The sequence below is a fragment of the Camelina sativa genome, chromosome 17 (genome assembly GCF_030686135.1).
Source record: "Camelina sativa cultivar CO46 ecotype springtype chromosome 17, ASM3068613v1".
Lineage (NCBI taxonomy): Eukaryota > Viridiplantae > Streptophyta > Magnoliopsida > Brassicales > Brassicaceae > Camelina > Camelina sativa.
In genome coordinates, this window is record NC_141896.1 from 4,101,108 (window position 1) to 4,129,103 (window position 27,996).

The 27,996-nt window shown below is 34.2% G+C and overlaps 5 protein-coding genes across 9 annotated transcripts; 3 read left to right on the forward strand and 2 right to left on the reverse strand.

Annotated features, from left to right (window-relative positions):
- Positions 1-2,191: 2,191 nt before the first annotated feature.
- On the reverse strand, positions 2,192-4,099 carry LOC109124710 (two-component response regulator ARR4). 2 transcript variants are annotated; one of them, XM_010477608.3, is made up of 6 exons: positions 3,639-4,099; positions 3,330-3,538; positions 3,155-3,231; positions 2,989-3,066; positions 2,830-2,900; positions 2,192-2,738 (listed from the first exon to the last, which is right to left on the reverse strand). In XM_010477608.3, the coding sequence occupies exons 2-6, from the start codon at positions 3,502-3,504 to the stop codon at positions 2,363-2,365; spliced, it is 777 nt and encodes a 258-aa protein (XP_010475910.1). In that variant the 5' UTR covers positions 3,505-3,538; positions 3,639-4,099; the 3' UTR covers positions 2,192-2,362. The 2 variants fall into 2 exon arrangements, with proteins under 2 accessions (XP_010475910.1, XP_010475909.1); XM_010477607.3 differs by having other exon boundaries at positions 3,330-3,812.
- A 6,730-nt stretch (positions 4,100-10,829) lies between these two features.
- Positions 10,830-11,809, forward strand: LOC104755263 (zinc finger protein 5). Its single transcript, XM_010477609.3, is given in 2 exon segments — positions 10,830-11,572; positions 11,575-11,809. Coding segments are annotated over 2 exon segments (645 nt in total). The 5' UTR covers positions 10,830-10,951; the 3' UTR covers positions 11,599-11,809.
- A 3,201-nt stretch (positions 11,810-15,010) lies between these two features.
- Positions 15,011-21,946, forward strand: LOC104755265 (RNA cytidine acetyltransferase 1). Of its 3 annotated transcripts, none has more exons than XM_010477614.2 (27): positions 15,011-15,200; positions 15,382-15,518; positions 15,612-15,703; positions 15,915-16,086; positions 16,181-16,303; positions 16,380-16,553; positions 16,668-16,778; positions 16,862-16,995; positions 17,083-17,176; positions 17,387-17,485; positions 17,584-17,720; positions 17,839-17,936; positions 18,439-18,562; positions 18,685-18,772; positions 18,856-18,955; positions 19,034-19,086; positions 19,239-19,415; positions 19,500-19,537; positions 19,609-19,702; positions 19,793-19,972; positions 20,058-20,172; positions 20,271-20,340; positions 20,456-20,603; positions 20,823-20,951; positions 21,085-21,210; positions 21,349-21,414; positions 21,510-21,946. In XM_010477614.2, exons 2-27 carry the CDS (start codon positions 15,414-15,416, stop codon positions 21,747-21,749), a joined length of 3,087 nt encoding a protein of 1,028 aa, XP_010475916.2. In that variant the 5' UTR covers positions 15,011-15,200; positions 15,382-15,413; the 3' UTR covers positions 21,750-21,946. The 3 variants fall into 3 exon arrangements, with proteins under 3 accessions (XP_010475916.2, XP_087351783.1, XP_087351784.1); XM_087495657.1 differs by having other exon boundaries at positions 15,094-15,200; positions 15,387-15,518; XM_087495658.1 differs by having other exon boundaries at positions 15,116-15,249; positions 15,387-15,518.
- Positions 21,827-23,241, reverse strand: LOC104755264 (iron-sulfur assembly protein IscA, chloroplastic). 2 transcript variants are annotated; one of them, XM_010477611.3, is made up of 3 exons: positions 22,873-23,241; positions 22,466-22,684; positions 21,827-22,130 (listed from the first exon to the last, which is right to left on the reverse strand). In XM_010477611.3, the coding sequence occupies exons 1-3, from the start codon at positions 23,048-23,050 to the stop codon at positions 21,988-21,990; spliced, it is 540 nt and encodes a 179-aa protein (XP_010475913.2). In that variant the 5' UTR covers positions 23,051-23,241; the 3' UTR covers positions 21,827-21,987. The 2 variants fall into 2 exon arrangements, with proteins under 2 accessions (XP_010475913.2, XP_010475912.2); XM_010477610.2 differs by having other exon boundaries at positions 22,466-22,687; positions 22,873-23,232.
- On the forward strand, positions 23,180-27,467 carry LOC104755266 (uncharacterized). The gene is made up of 18 exons (XM_010477615.3): positions 23,180-23,538; positions 23,627-23,912; positions 24,009-24,227; positions 24,419-24,477; positions 24,579-24,716; positions 24,916-24,990; positions 25,098-25,181; positions 25,289-25,350; positions 25,441-25,510; positions 25,685-25,760; positions 25,856-25,986; positions 26,107-26,166; positions 26,260-26,334; positions 26,424-26,528; positions 26,630-26,725; positions 26,835-26,915; positions 27,000-27,101; positions 27,193-27,467. The coding sequence occupies exons 1-18, from the start codon at positions 23,491-23,493 to the stop codon at positions 27,259-27,261; spliced, it is 1,836 nt and encodes a 611-aa protein (XP_010475917.2). The 5' UTR covers positions 23,180-23,490; the 3' UTR covers positions 27,262-27,467.
- Positions 27,468-27,996: the final 529 nt, after the last annotated feature.

Sequence of the window (27,996 nt, forward strand, 5' to 3'; positions counted from 1 at the left end):
CAAAATTACACTGTAACGGTCTTCGAACATTGAACAAAAAAATATTAACTAGAGGGTAGATAAACTCAAGTAATGTACTAACTAGTTGGTCCCCGTAACAAAAAAAAGAAACAATTCAAGATCACTAATTCGAATACCGACAACAAGAAACTAATTTTTACTTGATGTTGTTTCCACTTCGAAGATAATGGAAATAAGATTCAAAAAAAAAAAAAATTATATATTTTCTTCAGAAAAATAGCAAAGTAGTAGTATGGCCGTGGACAAAAGTAATCTACAACATGTCAAGAGTAAAGCAAAAAACGTGGAAAGACACATGCAACAGCGATCGGGACACTACAGTAACCAAAGATGACAAAAGAAAAATATTCCATCCGTTTCAAAATATAGGATGTTTTAAGCAAAACACGCATATTAAAAAGTCTTTATTTTTAATAAGTTCAACCAATCAGAAACAATACTGTATAATATAAAATATTAAACTAATCTAAAAGTTGCATTGAAATTTGAAAGCATCTTATATTATGAAATAAAAAATTACTCCAAAACATCTTATATTTTGAAATGGAGGGAGTAAAATAAAAAGATATGGTAAGGAGATTTATTCCCCCCACATGAAGGGACAAAACGCAAACCAAGGAAATTTTTTTTTGTTTAAATTTATTGCAAAATTTTAAAAATACGCCAAACGTGAGGAGTATCGTTTGGGGATGATTTTGTTGTCGACAATAATTAATGATTTTGTTTCTATATACATTGCATCTACAAAATTTTATAATTTGAATTCATCCTTCCAATGTGGTTGGCTCTGTCATTAACAGTACACGACTATTAGTAGTATCACTAATCTGATTCTTTATTCTTTATCTTTTGTTATCTCATAGTGATTTAATAAGTGAAAAAAAAAATCATGTGTGGAAACAGTTTTGTTCATCGGTTGAGTTTAAAGAAAAAGAACACCCAAGTTTAAAATTTGGATTACAAGCTAAACTAAATATCAAATGAATGAGAATATCAATTGGACCATGTCATTAGATTGTTACATCCGTCTTCTCGATGATAACTCAGTTTGCGGCCAACCGCCTCTTACCTCTAGCACCAATCCGATATAGATAGATCCGTAACACACACTTTAAGCAATATACAAAAGTTAATGTATATAATATTTGTATTCTCTCGTTGTATACAAAATATTCCTCTTTAACTTAGGCTAATTAAAAGCTAACTCAAGCTTAACCTTTCTGAGTTATAACGGATTATTAACCTTTTAAAACCGTATCCATATGAAGATCTCCTAGTCGGGTAGAAAAAAAACACATCCTATGGACTATAAAAAAGAACACCCAGAATGGGTGCCAGGGACAACGGATCTATAGAGACTATTTATGGAGAAATATGCCCCAAATGAAGGGAACAAGAGTCGCCCATTTCCAGCTTTGCCATTTATTCTTTTTCTCCCACCTTTGTTGTTTTTTTAATTTACTTTCTTGCTTACTCTCTACACATCTACACATGCATAATGATGCATCGATCTACTTCTTTGTAGTATATTAAAGTGTTCTTAAGGGTTAAATCTGTATATTGAAAGTTGCATTAGAGGCCAGAGCATCGGCTCATACAAATAGAGATATCATCAATACATCGTGACTATAATAGGAATATTTTGGGTGGTAAAGTAAACTGATCAAGCTCTTATGTCTCAACTATGTAACTCTTAAATTGCGATACTGGATTCAAATGGTAATTACTAGTTGTTGTATTTGGAAAAGAAGAAAAAAAAAAAACCTTAGCTCTTTGATTAATAAAAAAAAAAATCAGATCTAGCTAACGTATTGATAATAAATAGAGAATGGCGTTTTACAAAACTCAAATAACTGTGTCATATGCAGCGATTTTATCCTAATTCAGTTTTAAGTAAATCTTCAGTTAAAAAATATGTATGCAAGTTTTAACGAATAGGGATCCTAAAGGTCTCTATAATTTTATTTACATTACTTGTCTATGCAGGTTCATGACTTAGTTAGTTCACATTACCAGACCTAAACACATGAGATATTTTGCCTTAAGTACAATACAAAAAGTTATAAAAGAAAAAACTTAAGTGGAGAGAAAATAAAATGAAAGGAATAGAGAAATAAGAAAATTCGAAGAAAGCTTTAAGGAAAAGGAAAAAGGCCCACGTGGAGCGAGATTTTGTAAAAAAAAAGGACATCTATAAATTTGACGGCGTTAAGTCAACGTGCAATTAAAAACAACCGTCAAAGGTAAAACAAGTTAACGGAGATAAATATTACACGGCGTCCCAGAAAAACAAAAATAAAAGAAAGTTTTTTTTTGCCCCCCCCCCCCCCCCCGCCCCAGTCTAATCTAATCCGGGACTCCTCATCTTCTGCCTTCGTATCGGCGATTCCTCCGGCGACGACGTCAACACATCATCATCTTCATCGTTATCAATTGGCGAGGACGAAAACATCTCCACCGGAGATAACGGCGGAGAAGAAGAAGAAGAAGAATCCGACGAGTCAGGCGAGATAGTCAACGGCGGAGACGATTCAGTCGAAATAGTCAACGACGGCGACGGCGGAGTAATAATAACGGAATCAGAATCTTCAGGAAGCTTCCGTTTGTTACCGTTGGAGAGTTTAACGTCTTTAGTAGCTAAGTGACTTCTGAGGCGTTTGACGTCGGCGAGCTTCACCGGTTTCAGTAAGAAATCTTGAGCACCTTCCTCAAGGCATCTGTTCATTCATCATCATATCCCATTAATTATTTATCAAATGTAACAGTTTCCTTAAAAAAAGTATCGACAAGAGTCTCTGTCTCTCTCACCGATCGATCCTTGTCAATACGTTCTCGGACGACATGATTACAACCGGAACTTCTCTAAAATTAGACGATTCCTGTTTCATATCACCGGAATAAAAAAATTACACATTGTTCAGAATTAAAAAAAAAAATGGGCGGGGGAGGGGGGGAAGAAAGAGAGACCTTGATCTTCTTGAGAAGCTCGTAACCAGTCATACCAGGCATACAGTAATCAGTTATGATCAAATCAACCTTCAATCTCTGTTTTCATTTCCATAAAAAAATTCAAAAATAAGTCACGAATTCGTCGTATTCGTCCTCAATCTCTCTATTAGTTAGAAAAACTTACATCGAGTTGAGCAGAAGCTTTGTCATTATCTAACCCTAGAAATTCCAAAGCACGCCATCCACTATCTACTGCCGTTACTGTTAACCAAACCAAACCATCCGAGTTTTAATTTTTTTTTTTTCTTTTCCGGCGAGGATAATTATAAAAGATGAAGGAAGAAAGAGAGAAGAGGAACCTTTGCAAGAGGTGATACGAAGCAATCTCTCGATGACAATACGATCAACGAGACTGTCATCAACGGCTAAGACATGAACTTCGTCTAAATCCAACGGTGCTGGTGCTGGTGCTGGTGCTGGTGCTGGTGCTGGTGCTGGTGTAGATTCGATTCCTCCAACGCTCATCATATTCATCTCTGCTCTCCGTAAACAAGAAACGCCACCGTCTCTGCCCATAGACGACGAGTTTATACTATTGTACTAGTAGTTGTAACTGTAAGGAGACGATGACAATAAAAGAGAGAGAGAGAAGAAGAAGAAGAGCTCACATCTGTTTCTTTTGTTTCCTCTTGTGTCTTCTCTTTAGACAGTTTTTTATATTTCTGTGTTGTCTTTTTTTTTTTTTCCTTTCAATCTGTTTTTTTCATTTGTCTTTTTTTTTTTTTTTTTTTTCAATTTTCAAGTATACAGCGAGGAAAATCCAACAAAATCTTTGGTTTCCTATTTATGTGAAAAGATGTATGTTTTATTAATTAGTTTTCTTTTCTGCCGTGCTTTTAGGGTTGAAAAAAAAAATGAACTTTTGTTTTTAATATTTGAAAACAAAAAAAACAAAAATAGTATTAATTAAAAAAATTGAGATTTCTGAAAATCCGGTGGGGGCCTATTTTGCGAATATCATCGAGAGAGAAGAAAAAAAATATATATATTCCTAAAAGCGAATAAATAATAGAGAGGAGATATATCCGTACAAAGGAATCGAAATTATTTTCAAAGAAAGTATATGTATACAAATAGAAGAAGATGGTGGAGATACTATATATATTTTGGTCAAATGAGTGTTAGTGAAAAAAACTTGAAAAAATGGAATCACCATTTCAATTCATAGTAGATGCGGGCTGCTCGGTTTGGGATTGGGTTTGGTCTTTTTTATACTGATCTATGTTATGAGTACTCAGTTTCTTCTACTTTACCATTTTGTATTATACAAAATGTACTGATTCAAATAACTACAGTTGACGAGAAAATCAATATACATCTGACTTATACTACAACAAATCTATGTTATCCAAACAATTTAATTCCAAAACTGTAATTTATTTATATCGTTTTCAAATTCGTAAAAAATAATAATAATAATAATAAAGAATTGCATTGACGTCCACATTAAAATTTAGATCCGCGGGACCCATGAAATCTAAAAGAGAGGGTCCACTAATATTTTGTTAAGAACAATTTATAATTATTTAAGTGGTGGTGGGGTCATTTGGACTTTTCCTTTATTTTTTTTCTTCCAAACATAATTTGCTGTTTCACTCTTTTAGACACCACAGCACACAGCGTATCAAATCTTCCAGATTGCTTTTGCTTTGTCTTTCCCCACCCAATCTATTTATTTATGTTTTTACTTAAATAGTTGTATATCATAAAAAAAGTGTTTATTAGTTTTGTTAAATTGGTCAATGCATTGTTTCACGAGATTATATAATGTTTAGTTAAAAGAGATTTTTCTTCTTTTGTTGATTTCGTTTTTTTTGTGTCAAACTCGTTTGTTAAAAAATATACTACATTATTTCAAACAAAAACCAAAATTTTCACTCCAACATCTAACCAAAGAAGAAAGAAAAAATGCTCAATGACGCGTGTTTTTTTTTTTAAACTTACAAATGGTAGGATATGCCCATTTTTATCAAACAATTTATGCGACATTTAAGATTTGATTTGTGAATTGATTTTTCAAACGATATGGGCCAACGAATGATGGATCAAATCTTCATGATGTCAACTAGAAATCGAGAGTTGAACAAATAAATCCATAAATAGTTGTGATCGACGTGTCGCACATAAAAAATCAATGTATATCTTTTCTTTTTATTTTTCCCTATGAACTTTGAACATCAATTAAAAAAAATAAAGACATTGACATTTTCCTTTTAATGAATTTTATTTTAGTACTCGATTGAGTTTTGGAGCATCTTTTTATTCTAATCATTATTATTGTAAGTATTTTCTCAGTCTTCCTAAAACCCTCGTTCATAAGAATAATATATTTCTAGCAATATAGTAACTGATTTGTTGACCTAATTATACTATTCAAAATCATGTAAAACTATATCTTTTATATTGCTACATCTCCAAATTTTCACCGAATTCATACGGGATATCAATTTTAACATTGATTAGTAGTGGATGGATTGGTTTATGTTTCTTTCTTAATACATCTATATCAATATTCTTGATTAAAATTTTGAAAATAGTTCATTTTCAAAAGAAATAAAAAGAAATCATGAAAATTACAACTAAATATCAAATGGTATGACTCGTATGAGTAGTAGATTATATCACAAATTTTTTTATCACTAAAGAGTTTGGTTAATGTCAACTACGAAAGAATATAAATCGAAAACTTGATTTTGATGCAGAAAGCTACTCAACATATATATTGCTTTATGTTTTTCTAATTTTCAATGTGAAATTGATATATCATGGTTTTTGTGGTTTTTAACCATGATATAAAGAGTCTTTTAGTGTCTTTTCATTTGTTTCTAGATTGGTTTTGAGTCTTTACAGGTTTTTAGCATGGATGGAGCAAAGTGGAGCAATTTGGATCAGTTTGGAGCAATAATCCGGAAGAAATCAACTTGGAATCGATCAGAGGAGATGGTGTCGATCGACACTGCCTTAGCATCGATCGACACCCTTGTTTGCCTACGAGAGAAGCCAAATTTGGAAGTTTTACAAATCTGCCCCGAAGTTTTCCATATTTGCAAGACTAGTCCCTGACGTATTTTAGAATATATATATAGTTTTTAGGTTTTCCAAACCCTTAAGTTTTATTCTATCAAGTTTTATTTTTTCTGGAACCCTGAGAGATTTTTGAGAGTTATTGGAGAGAGAGATCTGAACTGCTTTGAGAGAAGAATTCTTAAACTCCTTTCTTACTCTTTTAATTTCAATTGCTTATTATTCAGAAAGATGTTTTGTTCTTCATTGAATACGTCTGAGTAGTTTGCTTGTTAGGTTTAGGGTTTTTCACAGGGATTTTATGAATTATTAGATCTGTTATTTAGGATTCATTATCTATCTAGATCTTCATCTTAGTTTGTTCTTCATATTAATCCTTGATTGGCCATCTAGAATTAATACCTTAGGAAAATAAATTGATATGAGAATATAATTGATTTTTCTGATAAAACCTTTTGATGAGCAAAATTATTTCTTGCAAAGAGATTTGCTTTAATAATTTTGTGAACAATCTAAACTTGTTTTAAAGCTGATTTATTACCTAGAATTTTACAAAGAGATTTGGATTTTCTGGTTTTAAATTTAGATATTATTTGCAGTGAGAACTGATTTAATTTACAAAAGTGTTTAGAGTTCTAGATCTGTTCTTAATTGCTTGAATCCTAATTAATTGATTGATTTAATAATTCATAATTTCCGTTTGACAAAAAAAAAAAAATTCATAATTTCCTGAGAAATTCCCTAGGCCTAGCTTTTTGATCTTCTGAATTTACAACAGCTTTATTTAATATTTTACATTGCTTTTCTTTATTTAAATCAATTTGTTTAGCATAATTATAAAACTCTATAATTTATTGTGTAGACTTGAGTCCTTGTGGAATTCGACCTCTAAGTATTACAGTGATTTTTAATTTGAGAGAGTAGCTCAGGGTAAATTTGAGCATATCAGATATCCTAACTTTTGTTTCACAATCACAAGCTTCTATCTAAATACAAAAAGCCACAATGCATTGTTGTTGGATCTCTTATGAATGACACTTTAACAAAGAAAAGAACCATAAGTCTTTCTCCTTCCTTGGTATTCTTCGCTTTTATGTTGTTTCGGTTCCGTCTCCTATTGATATTTAGACCTCTTTATCTTTGATATAGTCTCTATATCAATACCTAGGTGAGCTTTTTTTTTCTTTTCTTTCTTTTGCTTCCAAATTATGCTATTTTTCTTTTGCAATCAAAATTTTAAACATAACTATTTGATGAAGACATTTTCATCTTTGGTGAAGTAAAAAAAAATATAACGTTTGTCATATTCTAAGAAAATTTTGGGCTCTAGCAGGTATAAAGCATATAATTACAAAACTTCGAGACAACTAGAAGAGCACAAGACAGTTTAGACAGAGATCAAAAACACTTTCCAAACAATATTATAATAATGTAAGAATTTCCTTGAAGTTTATGGGCCTTACAACACCATTTAGATTTTAGGCTTCTCTATCTTTATTTCTCACTAGTTAGTTGTTGTATGATTTGTATAAGCCCATGGAGGCAAATACTCTTCAGTCATATATATATAAAGATTAAAATATGATAAAGAATCTAAATATAACCTGAAGAGGTTGGGGTTGGCAATCGAAGTAGCTAGTGAAGATTTTTTATATTCAGGTGTGAAACTGAAGCTTTCAGCGAAGGCCCAGACCCAGTGGTGTCTGTATCTGATGCATATTTCATTAGGGTCGGACCGTCGGACAATTAAACCAAACCAAAAAGCCTTATCAATTTCAATCGCAACTATCGATTTCACATTTCACTTTTGAAATATAATCCCCAGCCAATTCTCTATTTATCTAAACTAGTATATATACTTACGAATAATGTTAATTTTTAATGCATGCTGGTTGTGGTTGGAATAGTTTTAACTTTTTAAGTAGTAACCTTTTGGCTTTGGGATAGTTTTTAAGTAGCAACTAATTATTCAAATTAAGTAAAATTAATACCTTGAAGTTCAGAAATCCTGACTTCTCCATTTACATCTATAATCATTGTTTATTTTCTCATTTATTGATCCATTAGCTATATAAAACAGTATAGTTTTAAAATCCTGGTCTTGACATTCTTGGTGGTGTTACGTTCTTTTCTTTTTCAATAAATATATCGAATACGATATAATTAAGGTTCAAGTGCTCTCGGAGTCGTCTAGAAGAGAAGCAATAGGATTTGATTAATCGGAGAGGCAAACTCCGGGGGACCACCTTTTGATATGCTTAATTATCTTCGACCTAATTAAAAATGTTAACTAATTCAACTTAATATATATTGATTCATTTCTTACAATAAACATGCATGTGCTAGTTCTCGTTTTTATTTTCTTCTCAAACTGAAAACAGGGAATAATTATTTAATTTATCTGCAAACTAACAAGTTTGCGTGTGCCAAGTGAACATATTAAATAGTAGTAGATAAATAACTCAAATTACTACTAATACGTAAATTTTTATCAAATTTAGTACACCTTTTTACGTTAAGCGTTTCTCAACTCTTTCTAATATCATACTTACAATCATATTTTTGTAAAAAAGTTCTGTCTTTGTTCTTGAACGCGAATGCATGCTAAGCATAGAATGTTGTATACACTGTCAACACTTACATTTTTATCGAGATAGGAAATGTTTTAGTTTCTGTTATATAGAATTAGTTAGTACATCTTTAGATTAGTTGTGATACTCGTACAACCCTTATAAGTTTCCTTAATTTTAAAGAGACAATTACTACCCAATGGAATACTACATCCAACCTTTTAACAACAAAAAAAAGTGGTCAAGACTAGAGTTAAACCTTAAGCATGGTCGAATAGATCAGGTTTAACGGGTACCCTAGACTAACTAATTTTTCAGAAATGGGTTTTGAATTGTAATGTTAAGTTGTTTGATGGATACCAATATATAATATAACAATAGAAGGTGAGGTGGACATAATTTATATATTTATATATAGATATTAATATATAATTAAGTTTACTATATCAAATAATATAGAAACCAACCCACCCACCGAGTAGCCACCACAAAGAAACTTTCGAAAAAAAACCATAATGAGCTAAATTATTCCACATGCTATTGGATAAATATAAGATTATTGTTGACAGCATACTTATTTGGAATTATTCTTTCCTCGATTGCTATAATATAGTTTAAAAACAAAGGACCTGAGGGAGAGGAAAGAGCGTTTGATTGCATGAGACACCAATTTGGTGCCAAGAAAGTCCACCAATCAGAGATCTTAGGTTGTATGAAGTAATACAATTATAACACCTAATAAGGGATTAACTAATATTATTTAATTAATTGTCTTGATCTATCTTTTAAGTTACAGAGCAGTGGGGTCTTAATGGAACAACTGTCCAAACCAAATGCCATTTTCATTATACTTATTTTTATTAAAATAAGATTATCTCATGACTTGATTCACCTGAAAATAGAAATCTATACCTTTTTTTAATACCAAATTTCTTTCTGTATAAAATATTGTCTTCTCATGCTTTATGAAGATTTGCCCAAGATCTTGTTTTGAAGATTAGACTTATGAATATAGTTTTTATTTGTTAAATAGTATAGATGCTTGCATCATTGCCCACTTCTTGTATTCCTTCATTTGGCAACTAACCATTCTCCCTATTTTAATTTAAGTATTAATATGCATTCATTAAACATGGTCAAGATAGGCTTTTTCTTTCTTTTCTCACAGTACGTAATTAGACAAATAAGATTTGGTTTAGGTGGAAGACATTGAGATAAATTACAAAAAAGCTTCAATTCATGCTCCATCATCAGATCTCTTTGCGAGCAACTTTAATTGATGGGAAAACTGTAAAACATTAATGAATAGTAGTATCACAAGAGAATACATCACTATAAGAATATCCAGTAAATTTATAGACTATTTTTGTTTCTTTTTTTCGTTTTAGAGAATACCGAACCGACGACGATTCGTTTTATATTTAGTTGCATTGCTCTTGAGTGAACATTTCGTAAAAAATTATGATGGATATGCGTCATTTAAATAGAGTGAATTTTTTATAGTATTTTAGGGATCAGAGTATTATTCTTCAGCTTCCATGTTGATTATAATAATATTTTGGGGGCTAAATTGGTTAGTTTTATTTTATTTCCTATCTTTCTTTGACTTTTGATAGTATATAATCAATAATAAGATATTAACATCTTAATCTTCTCTTGTAGCTTAGAATATAACTTTTGGTATTATTTGTCACAAGTGGTGTGATCGCTGCATGCCTTTTCATATATACTTTTTAAATGTATCGTATCTCAACTTAATCTAACTATTTTATTCACGCACTAAACAGAAAGTATTTTCCCACAATATTTAAAAGTAAAGTTTATCACAATTAAGCAAATGTTATATATAATGCATAAGACAAAGATAAAAACAAGTTGACAAGTTAAGTCTTTATATATATTTTTAGTATAAAGAATTTTCTATCCCAGTCTTTATTATATACCGTTCCTATATGTATGCGCGTGGTATCCACATATGTATAAACCTCTTCCGTGTTAGTGTAATACTTATTGTACCTATCAAGGTTTATTTTCCAAGATCATTTCTCGTCACACCTTAGATTCAAAGAAAGAATTTTATTATAAACCCTAAAATATTAGAACTCGATGCTGTTCATGACTAATATAAAAAGCCCCATCCCAACAATATAAAACTCCTTCAACATACAATATATATATTATATTACAGATGCAATGCATCATTAAATACAAATTATTAAACTAAACGTCCTTCGCCTCTCTCTATTTGCTATATAAAGAAGATCATTTACACATCTCCTTAAGCTAATTAAACCCCATCGACAAACACATATACATAGACAACATATATGTCTATATCTCCGACAATGTCTCGAACAGGCGAAAGTTCCTCAGGCTCGTCCTCCGACAAGACGATAAAGCTGTTCGGCTTCGAACTCATCAGCGGCAATCGTTCGCCGGAAATCACGACGGCGGAAAGCGTGAGCTCGTCCACAAACACGACGACGACGTCGTTGACAGTGGTGAAAAGACTCGAATGTCAATACTGTGGCAAAGAGTTCGCAAATTCTCAAGCCTTGGGAGGTCACCAAAACGCTCACAAGAAGGAGCGGTTGAAGAAGAAGAGGCTTCAGCTCCAAGCTCGACGAGCCAGCATCGGATATTACCTCACCAGCCACCAACAACCAATAACGACGGCGTTTCAGGGACAATACCAAACGCCATCGTATTGTGCGTTCTCCTCCATGCATGTGAATAATAATCAGATGGGTGTGTACAACGAGGACTGGTCGACGCCGATGTCATCGCAGATTAGCTTCGGTAATAAGAACACGTGTCAAGATCTTAATGAACAAAGCGGTGAGATGGGTAAGATGTACGGTGTACGACCGAACATGATTCAGTTCCAGAGAGATCTGACTTCTCGTTCTGGCTCAAAGAGAAGCATTAAGTCGCTGGATCTTCATCTATAGGTCTCACCGGAGATACGGCATAACAAAGAGATATATATATGATTAAGGTTATATACTAGTGGTGTATTTTATTGGGAAAAAAAACACGAAACATAGTGTTCGTGATGCAATTTGAGTTTTATTTATTAGCTAGGTTAATTATGTTCTTTAAAAATTCATAATCCAAGTGATGTTGTAGAAATATTCAAAAAGAAAAGAAAAAAAAAAACTCAAATAGATTACTTATCCAGAAAATTCTCGATCCTACCATCGTCATCCGAAAACAAAAACAAATTAGTATAGAGTGGATCAAGTATTGATATATTGTGGAATAATAACAATACGCCATATAGTGATCAAATAAAATCATTTTCTTGTTCCTTAGCTTGTTAATCGTATAGTTTAACAAAATCTCAAGTCTACAAGGTTTCTATAGTTTTATCATTCGTTATTGTGTGCTGTGTTAATAAATGGTGCATTGCTTAATTGATGGAGGAAACATGTTGAAACATTATCACTTTCTTGTTGCTTAGTCTATTTATGGCCCATGCGTACGTTCTTCTTTAAATGTACTTTTTATACTTCAATTGTGCATTTTTTATTTTATTTTATCACCATATGTACATATAGATATACTTCCAGTCGTACGTATATTTCCATTACAAGTAGTGCATACATGTGTTTATATGTGCATGTACGCGTACACGCTTCAATTTGATTTATAGTCAAATTTTTAAAAATATGTAATTAGAAATTTCATCTTACAAGTTAACATATGATCTTTAGTTCAAAAAGAAAAAAAAAATTTAATGCAAATGCTGAAAATGTTATAAACACAAATATCACACTGCTTCCTTTCCAATTTTCGTTTGCAGTTGACGTAAAATAATTATACCACCACATAGGTATAAAATACAGTCTTGAACTACACAAATCGTTTGACAAAAAAAAAAACTACAGAGATCCAGACTCTAAACCCTAATTAGTAGTTACTTACATTGTAATATGGATTTTACTTTGAGACGCTGATGAGGCATTTTTGTGCTTATTATTTTCAAACATACCTTTAGTTTAATATAAATAATTCATCTTCTAGCAAAAAAAAAAAAGTTACCGAAAATTTCATACAGTCTTATATAATTTGGATTTTGTATGTATATATAATTTGAAATTAGATGTGTATGTATATAATTTGGATTTTCATATCTGTAACTTTTTTACTCTAAACCGATTAATCAAGACTACAATTTTGTTGGCTACAAATGTATATATGTATAAACAAAAAAAAAAAAAGAATAGTTTTGATTATTTGACTTCATTTCTTTTGAGACAATAAGAGAGAAATATATGTGAAGTCTGAATAATACTCCTAAAACGAACCGAATAAGTAAATTTTAGTGGTGACATTGCTTGACTTAGATTTTATTCTTTCAAATAGATTTGGTTTAGGATTGATTCGAAATTTCCCATTAAGTTTCTAAACAAACCTGTGCAAACAATTCATAATTGTACCACTTATAAAAAATACATATTAAATATTTTAAATGGAGTCGGCAGGTTGTATATTTTAATCAATATATAGCGTGATTAGAATGATAAGCTTAAGATCCAACATCCAATGTTGGAGGTTCCTTTAATTGTGTAGACACATGTCACTTCCGACACCAACGGAACCCCAATTTGCTTATGTGTGTGTGTATAGATGCTTATCCCATTTCATTATATTACTTTTATTTTAAAAAGGTTTTCCTTTATTGTCCAATTCGTATGTTTCCTATTTTTGGTAATACTATATGTTTTTGTTTAACTTTGAAACGTCGCTCACCTTGCATATGAGTACATAAAAAATACGAGCGATGTTCGACCAACTTGGACTTTGTAGATTTCCGACATATTTCCTTTTTTCTTTTATTTTCTGAATCGCAGCAACAAAAATACTTGAATACATGATCTTTCCTGACATAAAATCATGTAATTTCTTATTTGTTTTCGTATACCTTAATTACTCATGACGTCCTCTCCATCTTTGGTAAAAGAGATGAGATAACTTTGCTCGAATCCCTTTGCCTATGATGATAAATGTCAAAGATATTGATCGTGCATGGTGTGGTCTGTTTGTGGTTGCAATTGAGATAGTGGCATTGGCGGAAGAAGTGCAAGCTACGTGGACTAGGATGATCCACAAGTATTACAGTGATGATCCTTTTTGATGGAGCGCTATAGAATGAGGACATAATTAATTAGCAGCTGTCTAGATATAGTTTCGAAAACCGTAATTTTCCCTAAATTTTTTTTTAAAATTAAGTTGCCACCTAACATAAGAGTTTTAGTATGTTTATTAGCATACATGCAACATGTTATCATAGCGCATGTATAATCATAATGGAGGATAGCTACTGATTAAATAACGGAAACACTAATTATCAATTTCGAAATGATATTCTGTTAATTTAAAGAAGGGATAATGTTATCTAATGTTGTGGGAGACAAGGATAGATCCAAGCCAGGTAAGGTTAGCTTGTTGATCTAAATTGATTAAACATTTAGTTGAACAAAACTTCGCCATCTGTACCACCCATCCTATATAATTATTTCAATTAAATGGATTATAATTTAGTAAAATGTCATATATGCCTCCATTATAACTTTTATTATTGTTATTATTGGCATTATTGCTTTCTTAAAAGCAAGGTTTACTAGTATTTAACAAAAGCTATTGGTTGGTCATTATGAAGCGTTATGTTTGACCGTCAAGAAGAAAACTATACATAACGCAATACTTATATTAATTGTTATATTTGAATTATTATATCTGGTGTAATCTTTTGAAAGACTCCTTTGTGTTGTTGTGTGTGTACTTGTTATCTTATAAAAAGGACAAATATCATTTTCTACGTAAAACAAAGGACAAGAATTATCGGTTACAATATTAGTTGAATGATTCTTGATCTAATTTAAAATTACATTAGCGTTAGATGTAAGTTTTTGAAAGTAAAATTGATTTTATAAATGAATCAGTTGATCTATAAAATTTAATTTGGTGGAGCACCCATCAGAGAGATCTTAATTTCTTCCAGAAACTACGTGATTAGAAGACGTGTACTAAGTGACAAGTAAAATATAAATTAAGCTTAATCTAATGCAGAGTTGGCTATTTGCGTTCATCATTATTTGCTAAACAGTAAATTATTCGTTTCACGTCGTGTGCACTGTGCAGGCATCAATTTGTTTTTTTTTTTTAATTACTTTAATTGTAGTAAATAAATAGTCTATGACAAAAAATACAATAAAAATTGTAGTAAAAGAGTCCTAAACTTTTCATAATTTTTACTATCTTACAAAATAAAAAAGAAGTTATAAAATAATACTAACTTTTAACCGTTGATCATGGTATTGATTTGTGGCTTCCCAATTCGGTTTAAACCTCGAAATGTAAAAACCCGATCGATAACCACAAACCGGAAAAAATATTAAAAAGAAACAAACCGGTCGGTTATCGGGAATTGATTTCTAGGGTTTTAAGGTTTTGACTGACGGTTGACTTAGGGCGCGCTTCTCTGCTTTGGTTGCCACAGACAGAGACACATATCAAAGCTAGCTGCTCTTTACCACCTCTTTGCTCGCTTCTCTCACCATCATCCTTCAGGTTCGTTCTCTGTTTTAGTTTTACAATTAAGGAATTGGAATTAGTGGGCGTAAGTATTGTAGTCGAAAGCTTCAAACTTTATTCGAATTGAGTTTTGTTTTTTTCTCAATTTGATAGCAAAGCCTATGACTTTGGCTTTACAATAAGCTGTGTTTGATTGAATTTTGATTTGGGCTTTAAGGTTAGGAAACAAAGAAGAAACTAGTAGCGAAGATGAGGAAGAAGGTAGACGAACGTATTAGGACTCTGATTGAAAACGGTGTTAAACTCAGACACCGTTCCATGTTTGTCATCCTTGGTGACAAGGCTCGTGACCAGGTAAAATATTGCTTTTTTATCGAGGATTTATACTTTGCATTTTTCTCCTCGGGGATCAAAGTCTAATGCGTTTCTAATTCGTTATGTTAATAGATAGTTAATCTTCATCACATTTTGTCAAAATCGGTGGCCAAGTCCAACACAAGTGTTTTATGGTGCTACAAGAACAGACTCGACATTAGCAGGTTCGATATTTATCAACCTTGTGTTTGAATGGATAAGATATTTGCCAAAGTTGAAGCTTTTTACTTGAAACTTTGTTATTAGTGGTTTGATTGAGCCATGTCGAGAATGATGGAACCTCACTTTGTGAAATATTTTACGAATAGTTGTGGAATATCTGTGGATAACTTGGTTGTAAAATTTAAGAATGGAATTTGGTTTTGTTGTGCGCAGTCACAATAAGAAACGTTCGAAGCAGTTGAAGAAGATGAAGGAGAGAGGACAATTGGATCCTGAAAAACTTGACGCTTTCTCTCTTTTTCTTGATGTGGGAGATGTCACGCATTGTTTGTACAAGGATTCTGAAAGAATTCTTGGGAATACTTTTGGCATGTGCATCTTACAGGTACTCTTGATAATGGCAGAAGAACTATTTTTGCTGCAGCTTACTCATATTTTTATTTTCTTTCACGTCTAATTTTGTTTCTTGATACATTCAGGATTTTGAAGCTCTAACTCCAAATCTACTAGCACGAACAATAGAGACGGTTGAAGGGGGTGGGCTAGTTGTATTACTATTACAATCGCTTGCTTCACTTACCAGTCTCTGCACCATGGTTATGGTATTGACACTGACTTTCGTAGTTATGTTACTTAACTACTTATTTGAAGTTACATGATTCGTTCTATTCATATCAGGATGTGCATGATAGATTTCGAACTGAGTCACACTCTGAAGCGTCCAGACGTTTCAATGAGCGATTTCTGTTATCACTAGCGTCTTGCAAAGCATGCGTTGTCATGGATGATGAGCTTAATATATTGCCACTTTCGTCTCATATCAGATCTATAACTCGAGTTCCAACAACGGAGGTAAACTTTATAACAGATTCACAATTTTTGTTCCATGGGTTGTTAAAATTTTTTGTATTTCATCAGACTAGTTAGCATCTTTACTTTTTTACTTTCATGTGTTTGTAATAAAAGGATTCGGAAGGGCTTTCTGAGGCAGAACGAGACCTGAAGAGTTTGAAAGATGCACTAAACGATGATTTTCCTGTTGGTCCTTTGATTAATAAGTGTTGTACATTGGATCAGGTATGTGGTTTAGTCACCTGTTACATTGGATTAAGATAACATCACTTTGAATCAGGACTGAATATGTGCTTTGTCGTTTCTAGGGTAAAGCTGTTGTCACGTTTTTTGATGCAATACTGGATAAGACCCTCCGCAGCATTGTTGCTCTGATTGCTAGTCGTGGGCGTGGAAAATCTGCTGCACTTGGTCTAGCTGTTGCAGGGGCTGTCGCTGCTGGGTAGGCTTGAGTTATTGTACTCATTTATTCATGTATGTTCCAATAATATTTGCTATCTTATTGGCACTTTATTTTATTTGCTGTTAGGTACTCTAATATTTACGTAACAGCACCAAGCCCAGATAACTTGAAAACGTTATTCGAGTTTGTTTGCAAAGGTTTCGATGCACTTGAATACAAGGTAATGTGAACTTCTTTCTTCTGGATATGTATGAGGCATTTTTCTAGTAATTTTTCATGTTGGGCTTCTTCCATCTCGTTGCCTGTTTGCTGGTGTAGTCATAGATTGGAAATATGCACTATATTGAGGAACAAGAAAGAGTGTTTTGCGTGTTAATTCGAGATATCGATATAGTTTTCTGAACACTATCCTCAACTATATATTTTGTAGGAACATCTTGAATATGATGTTGTGAGAAGTGTGAATCCTGACTTTAATAAAGCAATCGTACGGATAAATATCTTCAAGCAGCACAGGCAAACTATCCAGGTTTGTTCAATCCTTCTTTTCTTTTTCTTTACTAGCCGTAGTTTGTGTCGATCACTAAGTTGCTTCATTTTCTGTTTTTTTTTTTTGTTTTCATGCAGTATATCCAACCACATGAACACGAGAAGCTCTCACAAGTGGAGCTGTTGGTTATTGATGAAGCGGCAGCTATTCCTTTGCCAGTTGTGAAGTCTCTACTTGGCCCTTACCTAGTTTTCTTATCATCTACTGTCAGTGGGTATGGGAAACAGGAGTAAATTACATTACCAAAATATTGAAAGTTAATATGCATGGTGTGGTTAATTTGGGCCAGTCAGGCTACTGATTTTTGTTTGTTTTGCCTTTCTTTGCCAAAGCTATGAGGGTACTGGTAGATCTTTGTCCCTCAAACTCCTCCAACAGTTAGAAGAGCAAAGCCGAGCCCCTTTTACTGGTGCTGAAGGCTCTCTTTCTGGTATGTAAATGCTACATCTAGTTTTTACTTTTGGCAAGTGGCAATCATGAGATTTTTTTTTTGTAAAGATCCCAATATTATCTTTAAGGACATAGAAGTTCATCTTTTTAAAATTATCGCTCCAATACCTAGGTGTAGTGGCTTATGAAGAAAAAAGTGTTGCTTGTATTTTCGTACTATGTTTATGTTTTTTGAGTAAACTATTTTCCAATGCCTAGGATTGAGGAATTGGTGTGAATATTTTTTTCCAAGAACGTAAGTTTTGTTGTTAAGTCAGGCCTTAAGGGTCTCTGAAGGTTGACTCGACTGAAACTTCATGCTGAGTAGTCATGTATTATGATTTTAGATTACTGTGTCTCATGGGTGTTCATATTTATTTTTGATTACTACTTTCATATTTTAGTATGTAGTATTAGATATCCTTTTTTCCCTTGGCCCTCTAGTTGATGTGAATCGTTATCTCAGGGAATTCCCTGACTGTCTGAAGTTTCTTTGGATTCAGGTTGCCTTTTCAAGAAAATAGAACTCAGTGAATCTATTAGATACGCTTCTGGAGATCCAATTGAATCCTGGCTTAATGGATTACTATGCCTTGATGTTGCTAATTGTCTTCCAAATCCTGCTTGGTATTGAAATATCTTTCACTCAAAATAGATAAAATGTTGCTACCCATTCTTGCCAACGAGTGATTGACTGTTTTTTTTTGAGAATTAGTGATCTAATGACTTTTCTTTTCCTGTTTTTGTAGCCATCCTCTGCCAAGTCAGTGTGATCTTTATTATGTCAACCGAGACACCTTATTTTCTTATCACAAAGACAGCGAGCTGTTTTTACAGGTAATTATAATAGTTTATTTTACTAACCAAGTACATTTAGCTACCTATATTTTGTTGTTAAGGCATTAAGTGGCATTCTGCAGCGAATGATGGCACTTTGTGTCTCTTCTCACTACAAGAATTCTCCTAATGATCTTCAACTTCTGGCGGATGCTCCTGCTCATCATTTGTTTGTCTTGCTCGGTATGCAATTGTTCCTCCTTTTCATTGCTAGAGATAATCATCAGATTAGAGTATTGCCTTAATTTCTATTTGGTACAGGTCCTGTTGATGAGACCAAAAACCAGCTCCCTGATATTCTGTGTGTTATCCAGGTATAGATTTCTTACTTTCTGTTCTGGTTTTTAGAATTGTTTTTTTGGAGAAAAACAGTTAGTCGGACTAACATTTAATAAAAGTAGATGCATCTTGGCGTTCTTATGTGATTGATTCTGGATGTAAATCATTGAAATTGATATTTTTGCAGGTCTGTCTCGAAGGACAGATATCTCGGAAATCCGCCGAAAAAAGTTTAAGAGAAGGTCATTCACCACATGGAGATCAAATACCATGGAAGTTCTGTGAACAGTTCCGGGATGTTGTTTTTCCAAAGCTTTCTGGTGCCCGTATAGTACGCATAGCAGTCCACCCCAATGCTATGAAAGTAAATTTTCTTATGATGCTCACTTTTATTTATCTTATAGGTTTCCCTGAGAGACTAACAAATTCTTGATTACATTCTATGTAGATGGGATATGGGTCTGCTGCGGTTGACCTCTTGACCAGGTAAATGCATGATTACAAGTACAACGTAATTGATTAATACATGCAGATATTTAATTGATTGATACGTGCAGATACTTTGAGGGTCAGCTAGCTTCAATATCAGAAGGTGATGATGAACTGGATGTGGAGCCTTCACCAGTTAGAGTTACTGAGGCTGCTGAAAAGGTTTTTGATTTTGTTTTAAATTTATCCTTGTGGGGTTTTGTATAATGCATTCCAGTTCTTACTTAGTTTTTTTTTTTTGTTTTCCCATAGGTTTCATTGCTTGAGGAACAGATAAAGCCTCGTGTCAATCTTCCACCTTTGCTGGTTCCTCTTCGTGATCGACGACCTGAGAGACTCCACTACCTCGGTGTCTCTTTTGGGCTTACTTTGGACCTTTTCCGTTTCTGGGGAAAACAAAAATTTGCTCCATTCTACATCAGTCAAATACCAGTTGAGAATATCTCTTTCTCCTGAATTGCTTATTCTTGCATTGTCTAGTAGTTCATAACACAATTTCTATATATGGTTGTATCAGAGTGCTGTGACTGGTGAGCACACATGTATGCTTCTGAAACCATTAACATTAAGCAACGAAGAATTCGAAGTTGATGAGTCGGATAAACTGGGCTTCTTTGCTCCCTTCTATAAAGGTTCATTGATTCGTTAACTGAAATCAATTGTTTCTTTAGCTCCTAAGTATGGCATGTTTTAATTTAATGTTTTTGGCCAATTCTTCTACTCTGTTCAGATTTCAGGATAAGGTTTTCTAAGCTGTTGAGCGATAAATTCAAGAAGATGGATTATAAACTTGCAATGAGGTTAGCGCTAATCATTTTCGTTTCCCATGCAACTTTGGACCTATACTGCAATACTGTTGTAGGTTTGACATTATACTTTATGTGTTGATAATATTCATTTCTCTCTTTTGTCTAGTGTCTTGAACCCTACGATCAACTTCCCAGAGGTTGATTCTTCGGGGAATTCATCAGATGGATTTTTGAAGAAACTCGCCGGTGTCCTTTCACCTTATGATATGGAGAGACTCAGAGCATACACTGCCAATCTCGTTGACTTCAATCTGGTTAGATCAACTTTCTGAAATTCACGCAATTTATGGAAAATATTTACGGACTTATTCTGCGTAAGGAATATATTGGGACATGTAATCTGCTTAAATAACTTACACAGTGATAAAATTCTGCTAACAGATTGAGAAAAATACCAACCGCATGTTCAAGCTTGATATTCTGTCTTTTCGTTTGGTTTGGTAACTATTTTTTACTTTGTTATCTTTCCAAAGGTTTACGACATCTGCAAAACCTTAGCTCATCATTATTTTCAAGAGAAGCTCCCGGTCTCACTGTCATATCTTCAAGCATCTGTACTCCTATGTTTGGGCTTGCAGGAGTCGGATTTCTCGAGCATCGAGGTATAGCATGTCTACTCTTAATTAACTTTCGATGATCTGGACTGCTGCGTTATGTTTACCGCATATGTGGAGATAACTTGTAGACACATCTGAGTCTGGATGTTCTAAATTGGATATTTACGTTGACTTGCAGAGAGAAATGCAGTTAGAGAGGGGACAAATACACTCTCTTCTATTGAAGGTTGGAAAGAAGTTATACAAATATTTGAATGGAATCGCAACAAAAGAGATTGAAGCCACCTTACCTCGGTTGAAAGATGTAAGTTCAGATGGAAAAGTTGACAATTTACTTCCGTGTTCTTTTGCTCAATCAGAATATCCTCCCTCATTTTCGGAAATTAACAAATACACACATGAATATCTGATTGAAATGATTCATGGTGGCTTTTGGTTGCAGAGAGTGCTTGAACCTCACAATGTATCAGTAGACGAAGATCTCAGGGAAGGAGCTAGAGAAGTCGAGGTAATCACTTTTGTTTCTGTGCATGCGTATATACTATTTTGGTTGCTATGTAAGGTCGAAACATAATTCACACTTTCAAATGTTTGGGTTTAAAGGAACAAAGGAGGGCAAAGATAGACGAATTGTTGGATCCCGAGCTGCTTGAACAATTTGCAATTGGGGACAAAGACGCTGAGGCTTTGCAAAAGTCTAAGATCTCTTCAAGTGGTCTTATAAGTATTGAGTCCACCAAATCAGAGAGCAAGAAAGAGAAGCCAAGTGGTTTTGATAAATCCGCCAAAAAGAGAGGCAATGATAAGCACTCCTCCAGGTCCAACAAGAAGAGAAGAGCCTGATGTGGAGTTCATGTAAACAATTGCTTTTTTTTGTAACAGTGACCAGAAAATTTTGATCATTGGGTTTTCTATGAATCTTTAATCAGAGAATCTGAATATTTATTAAAATTTTGGTTTGATCACAAAATGAAAAAAAAAACTTAACAGATTCTGTTTGGGCATTCTACAACCATAGTACAAAGTTTTCTATTGAGCTATAACTATATTATTTCTTTTACTGCAATAATGTCAAACTGGTTCACATCTCTGCAGCAAAAGACTTGCCACATCCACAGGTTTGTGTAGCGTTAGGGTTCGTGAAAGAGAAGCCTCCACCAATCAAAGCATCGCTGTAATCAAGCTGCATTCCGAAAAGGAAGAGCATGCTCTTGGGATCACAAACTGCAAAACAATTGAAAAAACAGAGCTTTCACTTTACAGATGTTACAAACACTTGACTGCAGAAGAACAACAATAGACTAGTTCAAAAATCGGAAGCAAAGTATTCATCTGTACCATCTACTTGACAACACGAGTCTAAAACTTTAGCCAAGAACATTAATTATCTCACGAATGTTATCGAACAACCTCAACTCTTTTGGTTCACCACACAGAAACTGACATTCATATTCTAAGTATGATGAGTCTACAACACTACACCATAAACCAACTTGTTGATCTTACCCTTAGACAGTTAAGACCTTATTAGATAAGAATGAAAGGATTAGGACAGTTACCTATAGTGAAGCCTTCGTATTCAATGTTGGAATCATCTGGTCTAGCGTTAGCTCTATTCTCAAAGTCCATCGTGTAAGACATCCCTGAGCATCCTCCTTGTTTAACACCAATTCTCAAGCACAAATCTTCCCCACGTTCTGATCTCATCTTACTCAGATGCTTAAGTGCATTATCTGACAGAGATATCGCCGGCTTCAGTCCCTCCATTGAAGAAGGTGCTGCTGAGAAATTCAAAAAAAGCCTCTTTTATATTCTCGTAAACAAAGCAATTCAACGTAAAGGAGACATATATATAAGCAATCAAAATCATCAATTTCAAAGAAAAAAAATCTGATTTTTAAACACAAAACAGCAAAAACAAGACATAAAGCAGAGAAATTTCGTAAAATCAAACAAAAAGACGAACCTGGAACTGAAGTGGATCGAACATAGAGACGGTTTCTCCTACTGAGATTGAGATTCACATATGATAAACAAGGAAACGAAATCGAATTACAAGAAACCACAGAACGTAAACTTGTGTTAGAGATCCTTAGCCCAAGAAAAGTTGGATTTGAAGTAGTCGTGATTCCAGCAAACGCCATAATCGCCTGAGTTGAGGGAATCTCTCAAATGCGTGTATTAGAAGCAGACCCAAGAGAGAAACAAAAAAAAAAACAAATCTTTGCGCTTAATTGGAAGTTTTAAGTCCACATGTTAATTTGTTTTCAGGTAGGTGTGTGTGATTCATTATTTATTTTATTTTTGTTTTATGATTTATGAACCCTAAAAGCATGTCTCTTTCGTAGCTATCGGGTCATAAATTTAAACCCGATTTTGACCCGGTTTATGAGTTGGGTCTTACCCGAACCTAAAGGAAGAAGACACACACACACATAGCGCGAAGGAAACAAACTTCATCTTCTTCAATCTTCATCATCGTCTCGTCTCTTCTCTGATTCGTCGCTTTGCTCTCTTCCTCTTTCTTCATCTTCTTCAGAGGTCAGTTCTCACGAGTCTATGCATAATTAAGTTGGCTCTTTTAATGGCGTCTTCTTCCACCAGCTCTCTCAATCTCCACTCTCTTCCTAAGGTAATTAAAATTCTACTCTTCAATCACTTGTTCTATATCACTTTGTTTTTGTTTCTAACTTCGTTTTCCTAATTGAAATTTTGAGAAGGCTTCTTCTGGGTTTGGCCAATGGAGAAGGACTGGGTTAAATTCGAAATCTTTGGGTAGCTCCGTTTCTAGGAACCGATTGTTTGTTTCTCCGGTGGTGGTTCTCAACCGAAGTCCGAGACTTCCGGTGATCAAAGCGTCGTATAACTCTGAGGGAGGCTCGAAGCGTAGTAGTAGTAGTAGGGTTTACAAGGAGTCACAGGCGGCTAGTGGTTTTCCTAATGCTCAAGTCCAGCAGATTGCGTCTTCCGTCTTGCCCTTGGGCTCATTTGCTGTCGTCACTTTCGGTACGATACTTACTGTGTTTTCTCATCCTTTTAATGATAAAAAGTTTCATTTTTTCTCTCAAATCGTGGATACTAATTTGTGTTTTCAGCTGACAGTTTTGTGGAAAGTGGTTGAGAAGTTCATGTCTCCAAAGGCTTCAAAGACTTCTTCTGCTGGAGAAAACAAATCTTCTTCTTCACAGGGAGTGAAATGGTCCATTGGTGCCGGTACTAATTTGTTACAAGGATTTGCTGCAAAGGTTGATAGAGAGGCCAAGCAGAGGCTTAATGAATTTGCAAAAGAACTCAGGTCGTTCAGAAGTGTTGACATGTCAGGTGCATTGAATGATTTAAAATGTTATGACATTACTTATTTGCTCTTTCTAATTCCTCATCTCTTTTCCCTAAATGTGGAATTTATCCTTTGCCGGGACAGACAACTTTATTAAAATTACGAGATATGGCTGAAGTTCAGGATAGTGTGTGTAGAGCCAATGGATATAGCTCATCTGTGTATTAATTTGCAGGATGCAACTTTGGAGATGAAGGATTATTCTTTCTTGCTGAGAGCCTTGGGTATAATCAGGTTATAGTTCTCTCTTGTTTTCACATCTGTTATCTGCCAACTCATTAGAGTCCTGATATTCTTATGTTGATTGAGTAACCATATCCATGTTTGTGTTTCAGACTGTAGAGGAAGTCAGTTTTTCTGCAAATGGAATTACAGCTGCAGGAGTTAAAGCCTTTGACGGTGTTCTTCAATCAAATATTATGTTGAAAGTTCTTAACCTCTCTGGAAACCCTATCGGTGATGAAGGAGCTAAGGTTAGTGGAAATATTATATAGTAGTTTTAAGTTTAATTACCGGGTGTCTGATGGTAGAAAAATCCCCAGTTCAATCAAGAGAGGAGAACATATCGATGTCTGCCTAGATCTTTAGCTCTAAAATAACACGGAGCTTATTCTCTGTGTGTACGTTCCTTTCTGAGAAGGGTTTCTCATTCGTTTTTTCTTGTAATGGCAGACTTTATGCGCTACACTGATGGAAAATTCTAGCATCGAGATACTTCAGCTGAACAGTACTGATATAGGAGATGAGGTTTGTTTGAGAAGATGCTTTGTTTTGCATGTTTTTCAATATCCTAAGTTAGTCACAATCCTTGAAAAAAATTTCAAGCTTTAAATAGTTCCAATGTTCTTGCGCAGGGTGCAAAGGAAATTGCAGAGTTGTTGAAGAGAAATTCAACCCTGAGGATTATTGAGCTGAATAATAACATGATTGACTATTCTGTAAGTTCTTTCTGATCATGTGTATACCGTTATATTTTATAATTAATCACCCATGTTTATGAATTTAATCTGTTGTGTCTTTTTCCCTTCTTTTGAAATGGAGGTAGGGATTCACAAGGCTTGCTGGAGCTCTTCCTGAGAATGATACAATACGCAATTTACATCTCAAGTGAGTTTAGGATTATAAGTGGAGGGCTTTCTTTTTTTATTTTGTGTATAGTTTATATCTCTGACATACTGATTTATGGATCTGTATCAGTGGAAACTACGGTGGGGCTTTGGGTGCCAATGCTTTAGCTAAAGGGCTTGAGGGTAATAAGTCTTTACGGGTACAAATTTTCCTCATGTCCCTTTCTGTATATATCGTTTACCATTTCATAGTTTAGACTTTAGATGTGTTATCTTATATGATGCTTTAAAGGTAATTTCTGATCTCATTAAAGACAACCAATGAATTAATGTCATCAACAGTTGATCTGTTCCCTTGGCCTTTCTACCCGCAGGAACTTCATTTGCATGGAAACTCTATTGGGGACGAAGGGATTCGTGCGTTAATGGCTGGTCTATCTTCCCACAAAGGTTTTTCAATAGAACACTCCTGATACGTCTATATTAACTCTTCCTTGCCTCTAGTGTAGATCAGTAGTTATACTGAGATGCATTTTTGTGTGCAGGGAAACTGGCTTTGCTAGATCTTGGTAACAACTCCATCGCTGCAAAGGGTGCCTTCTATGTAGCAGAATACATCAAGAGAAGCAAGAGCTTGGTTTGGCTGAACCTGTACATGAATGATATAGGCGATGAGGTACATACATACAATTTATAACAATGAAGCTGGATTGTGTCTGTTGCTTCTCTAATATCTGAAAACCTTGTTTTTTTTTTTTGCTCTGTTGTCTATCTTAACGATTTTCAATGGTTTCAGGGAGCTGAAAAGATTGCAGATGCTCTGAAGCAAAACCGTTCGATTGCAACCATTGACCTGGTGAGAAGTGACCATCTTCTCCAGTTTCCCTAAGTTTTGTACCTTGCGTTTAAATCGAACTATTTGTTCTGCTAATACATTTTTGTAATCTAGGGTGGAAATAACATCCACGCGGAGGGAGTTAATGCGATAGCTCAAGCTCTGAAAGATAATGCAGTTATTACGACGGTCAGTGCCAAATATCATTCTCATCTTTGTTTCCTTGTTCACTTATAGCTTGGATGATAATGACACTCCCACTGTCATTATTTCCTCAGTTAGAGGTTGGTTATAATCCCATAGGACCCGACGGCGCTAAAGCATTATCTGAAATTCTCAAGTTCCATGGAAATGTAAAGACGCTCAAACTTGGTTGGTGCCAGGTAAAGCATGTCTTTAATTCTTTATTTACAAAAATGAATACTTTTCACAATTGCTTATTTCGTTTTTATCATTGTTTGATTTTCATTCTTATGTCCTGCAGATAGCTGCAAAGGGTGCTGAACATGTTGCAGACATGTTGAGATATAACAACACGATCTCGGTTTTGGACTTGCGGGCAAATGGACTTAGAGATGAGGTTAAATTTTATCAGCATTCAGCATGTTTTATGCATGTATATGCAATATTTCTACCAAATATGTTTTTTGTTTTTTGTTTTTACAGTTGTGAATGATTGTTGTTTTCAGGGAGCTTCCTGCTTAGCGCGGAGCTTGAAGGTAGTTAATGAAGCTCTGACATCCATGGATCTAGGATTCAATGAAATACGGGTAACAGAGAAGATACTTTGTACATTAACAATACTTTTCTTCTTTTGTAAGCGGCTTGATCTTATTATCCTGACTCGTTTGCAGGATGATGGGGCATTCGCCATTGCTCAAGCTCTAAAGGCCAATGAAGATGTGACGGTTACATCGATAAACCTTGGGAACAACTTCATCACCAAGTTTGGACAGGTAAAGAAGAACACACATGTATTTCCAATGTTTTCGTCATGAAAGATTCTGGTTGCTGAGAATATGTTTATTTGTTTGTTTAATCCCCCAGAGTGCATTGACGGACGCTAGAGATCATGTTCTAGAGATGACTGAAAAGGAAGTAGAAATTTTCTTCTAGGAGAGACAAACTGAAGTGAAGAAGACTTTGTCACTCTGTAATTTTTGCACCAATAGTTGTCGTCTCATTCTTTATTAACGTGTCGGGTGATGCTTCAAACGAGAGAAAATTGTTCTTTTTTTTTTTTGGTGGATTTTACGGTAGGATTCAATTTCATTGAAAAGAAAAGTTTAATGAAAAAATGGTGTTTGGTGTGACGAAGAAAAGAGAGGCTTAAGATCTTATTCAACTCAAGCTGTTCACAATGCATGCATGCTATGCAATCACTAAGCCTCGTTGCCTTTGAGTGATGCTAAATACAGCTCTTTTAGTGTTCCAGACTTGTTTGCTCCTCCTGCTGTCGGTAGTATACAGCCACCATATGCTTCAGAATTGTTTGCAGTCGGGCCCAAAATTTCAAGAGAAGCTCCTTGTTTAATTCTTTCTCATCTTCTTTCAAAATGTGACATCCTTCAAGAAAACAAGACAAGTCCGACTCGAGCATCTGAAACTAAACAAAACAGAACATTGAAATACGGCATCACGCAAATGCATGAATGGCCAAATTTTCAAAGAAATATTCTTTTTTTTTTTTTTTTTGTTAAAAGAAAATAACAACAATGAACAAACAGAGATATGGAAATTAGTACATTAGATGATGAGGATATTTTTTTTGTTTTTGTTAAGCTAAGAAAGAACAAACTTGAACCAAAGCTGAAAAATTGATATTAACCGTTAACTCCTCTTCTATGCACG

What these genes read in the sequence shown, in the direction of transcription:
- LOC109124710 (XM_010477607.3), bottom strand. Translation starts at nt 3,546, where the DNA reads ATGGGCAGAGACGGTGGCGTTTCTTGTTTACGGAGAGCAGAGATGAAT. An exon ending in AGCTTCTCAAGAAGATCAAG is followed by an intron (nt 2,901 to 2,988) that starts GTCTCTCTTTCT and finishes GATATGAAACAG; the next exon opens with GAATCGTCTAATTTTAGAGA. An exon ending in GTATTGACAAGGATCGATCG is followed by an intron (nt 2,739 to 2,829) that starts GTGAGAGAGACA and finishes ATGAATGAACAG; the next exon opens with ATGCCTTGAGGAAGGTGCTC.
- LOC104755265 (XM_010477614.2), top strand. Translation starts at nt 15,414, where the DNA reads ATGAGGAAGAAGGTAGACGAACGTATTAGGACTCTGATTGAAAACGGT. An exon ending in GTCTCTGCACCATGGTTATG is followed by an intron (nt 16,304 to 16,379) that starts GTATTGACACTG and finishes TATTCATATCAG; the next exon opens with GATGTGCATGATAGATTTCG. An exon ending in CTTTGCTCCCTTCTATAAAG is followed by an intron (nt 20,173 to 20,270) that starts GTTCATTGATTC and finishes TACTCTGTTCAG; the next exon opens with ATTTCAGGATAAGGTTTTCT.
- LOC104755264 (XM_010477610.2), bottom strand. Translation starts at nt 23,050, where the DNA reads ATGGCGTTTGCTGGAATCACGACTACTTCAAATCCAACTTTTCTTGGG. An exon ending in TCGATCCACTTCAGTTCCAG is followed by an intron (nt 22,688 to 22,872) that starts GTTCGTCTTTTT and finishes TGAATTTCTCAG; the next exon opens with CAGCACCTTCTTCAATGGAG. An exon ending in ATACGAAGGCTTCACTATAG is followed by an intron (nt 22,131 to 22,465) that starts GTAACTGTCCTA and finishes ATTGTTTTGCAG; the next exon opens with TTTGTGATCCCAAGAGCATG.
- LOC104755266 (XM_010477615.3), top strand. Translation starts at nt 23,491, where the DNA reads ATGGCGTCTTCTTCCACCAGCTCTCTCAATCTCCACTCTCTTCCTAAG. An exon ending in CAGAAGTGTTGACATGTCAG is followed by an intron (nt 24,228 to 24,418) that starts GTGCATTGAATG and finishes ATTAATTTGCAG; the next exon opens with GATGCAACTTTGGAGATGAA. An exon ending in AGGGTAATAAGTCTTTACGG is followed by an intron (nt 25,511 to 25,684) that starts GTACAAATTTTC and finishes TTCTACCCGCAG; the next exon opens with GAACTTCATTTGCATGGAAA.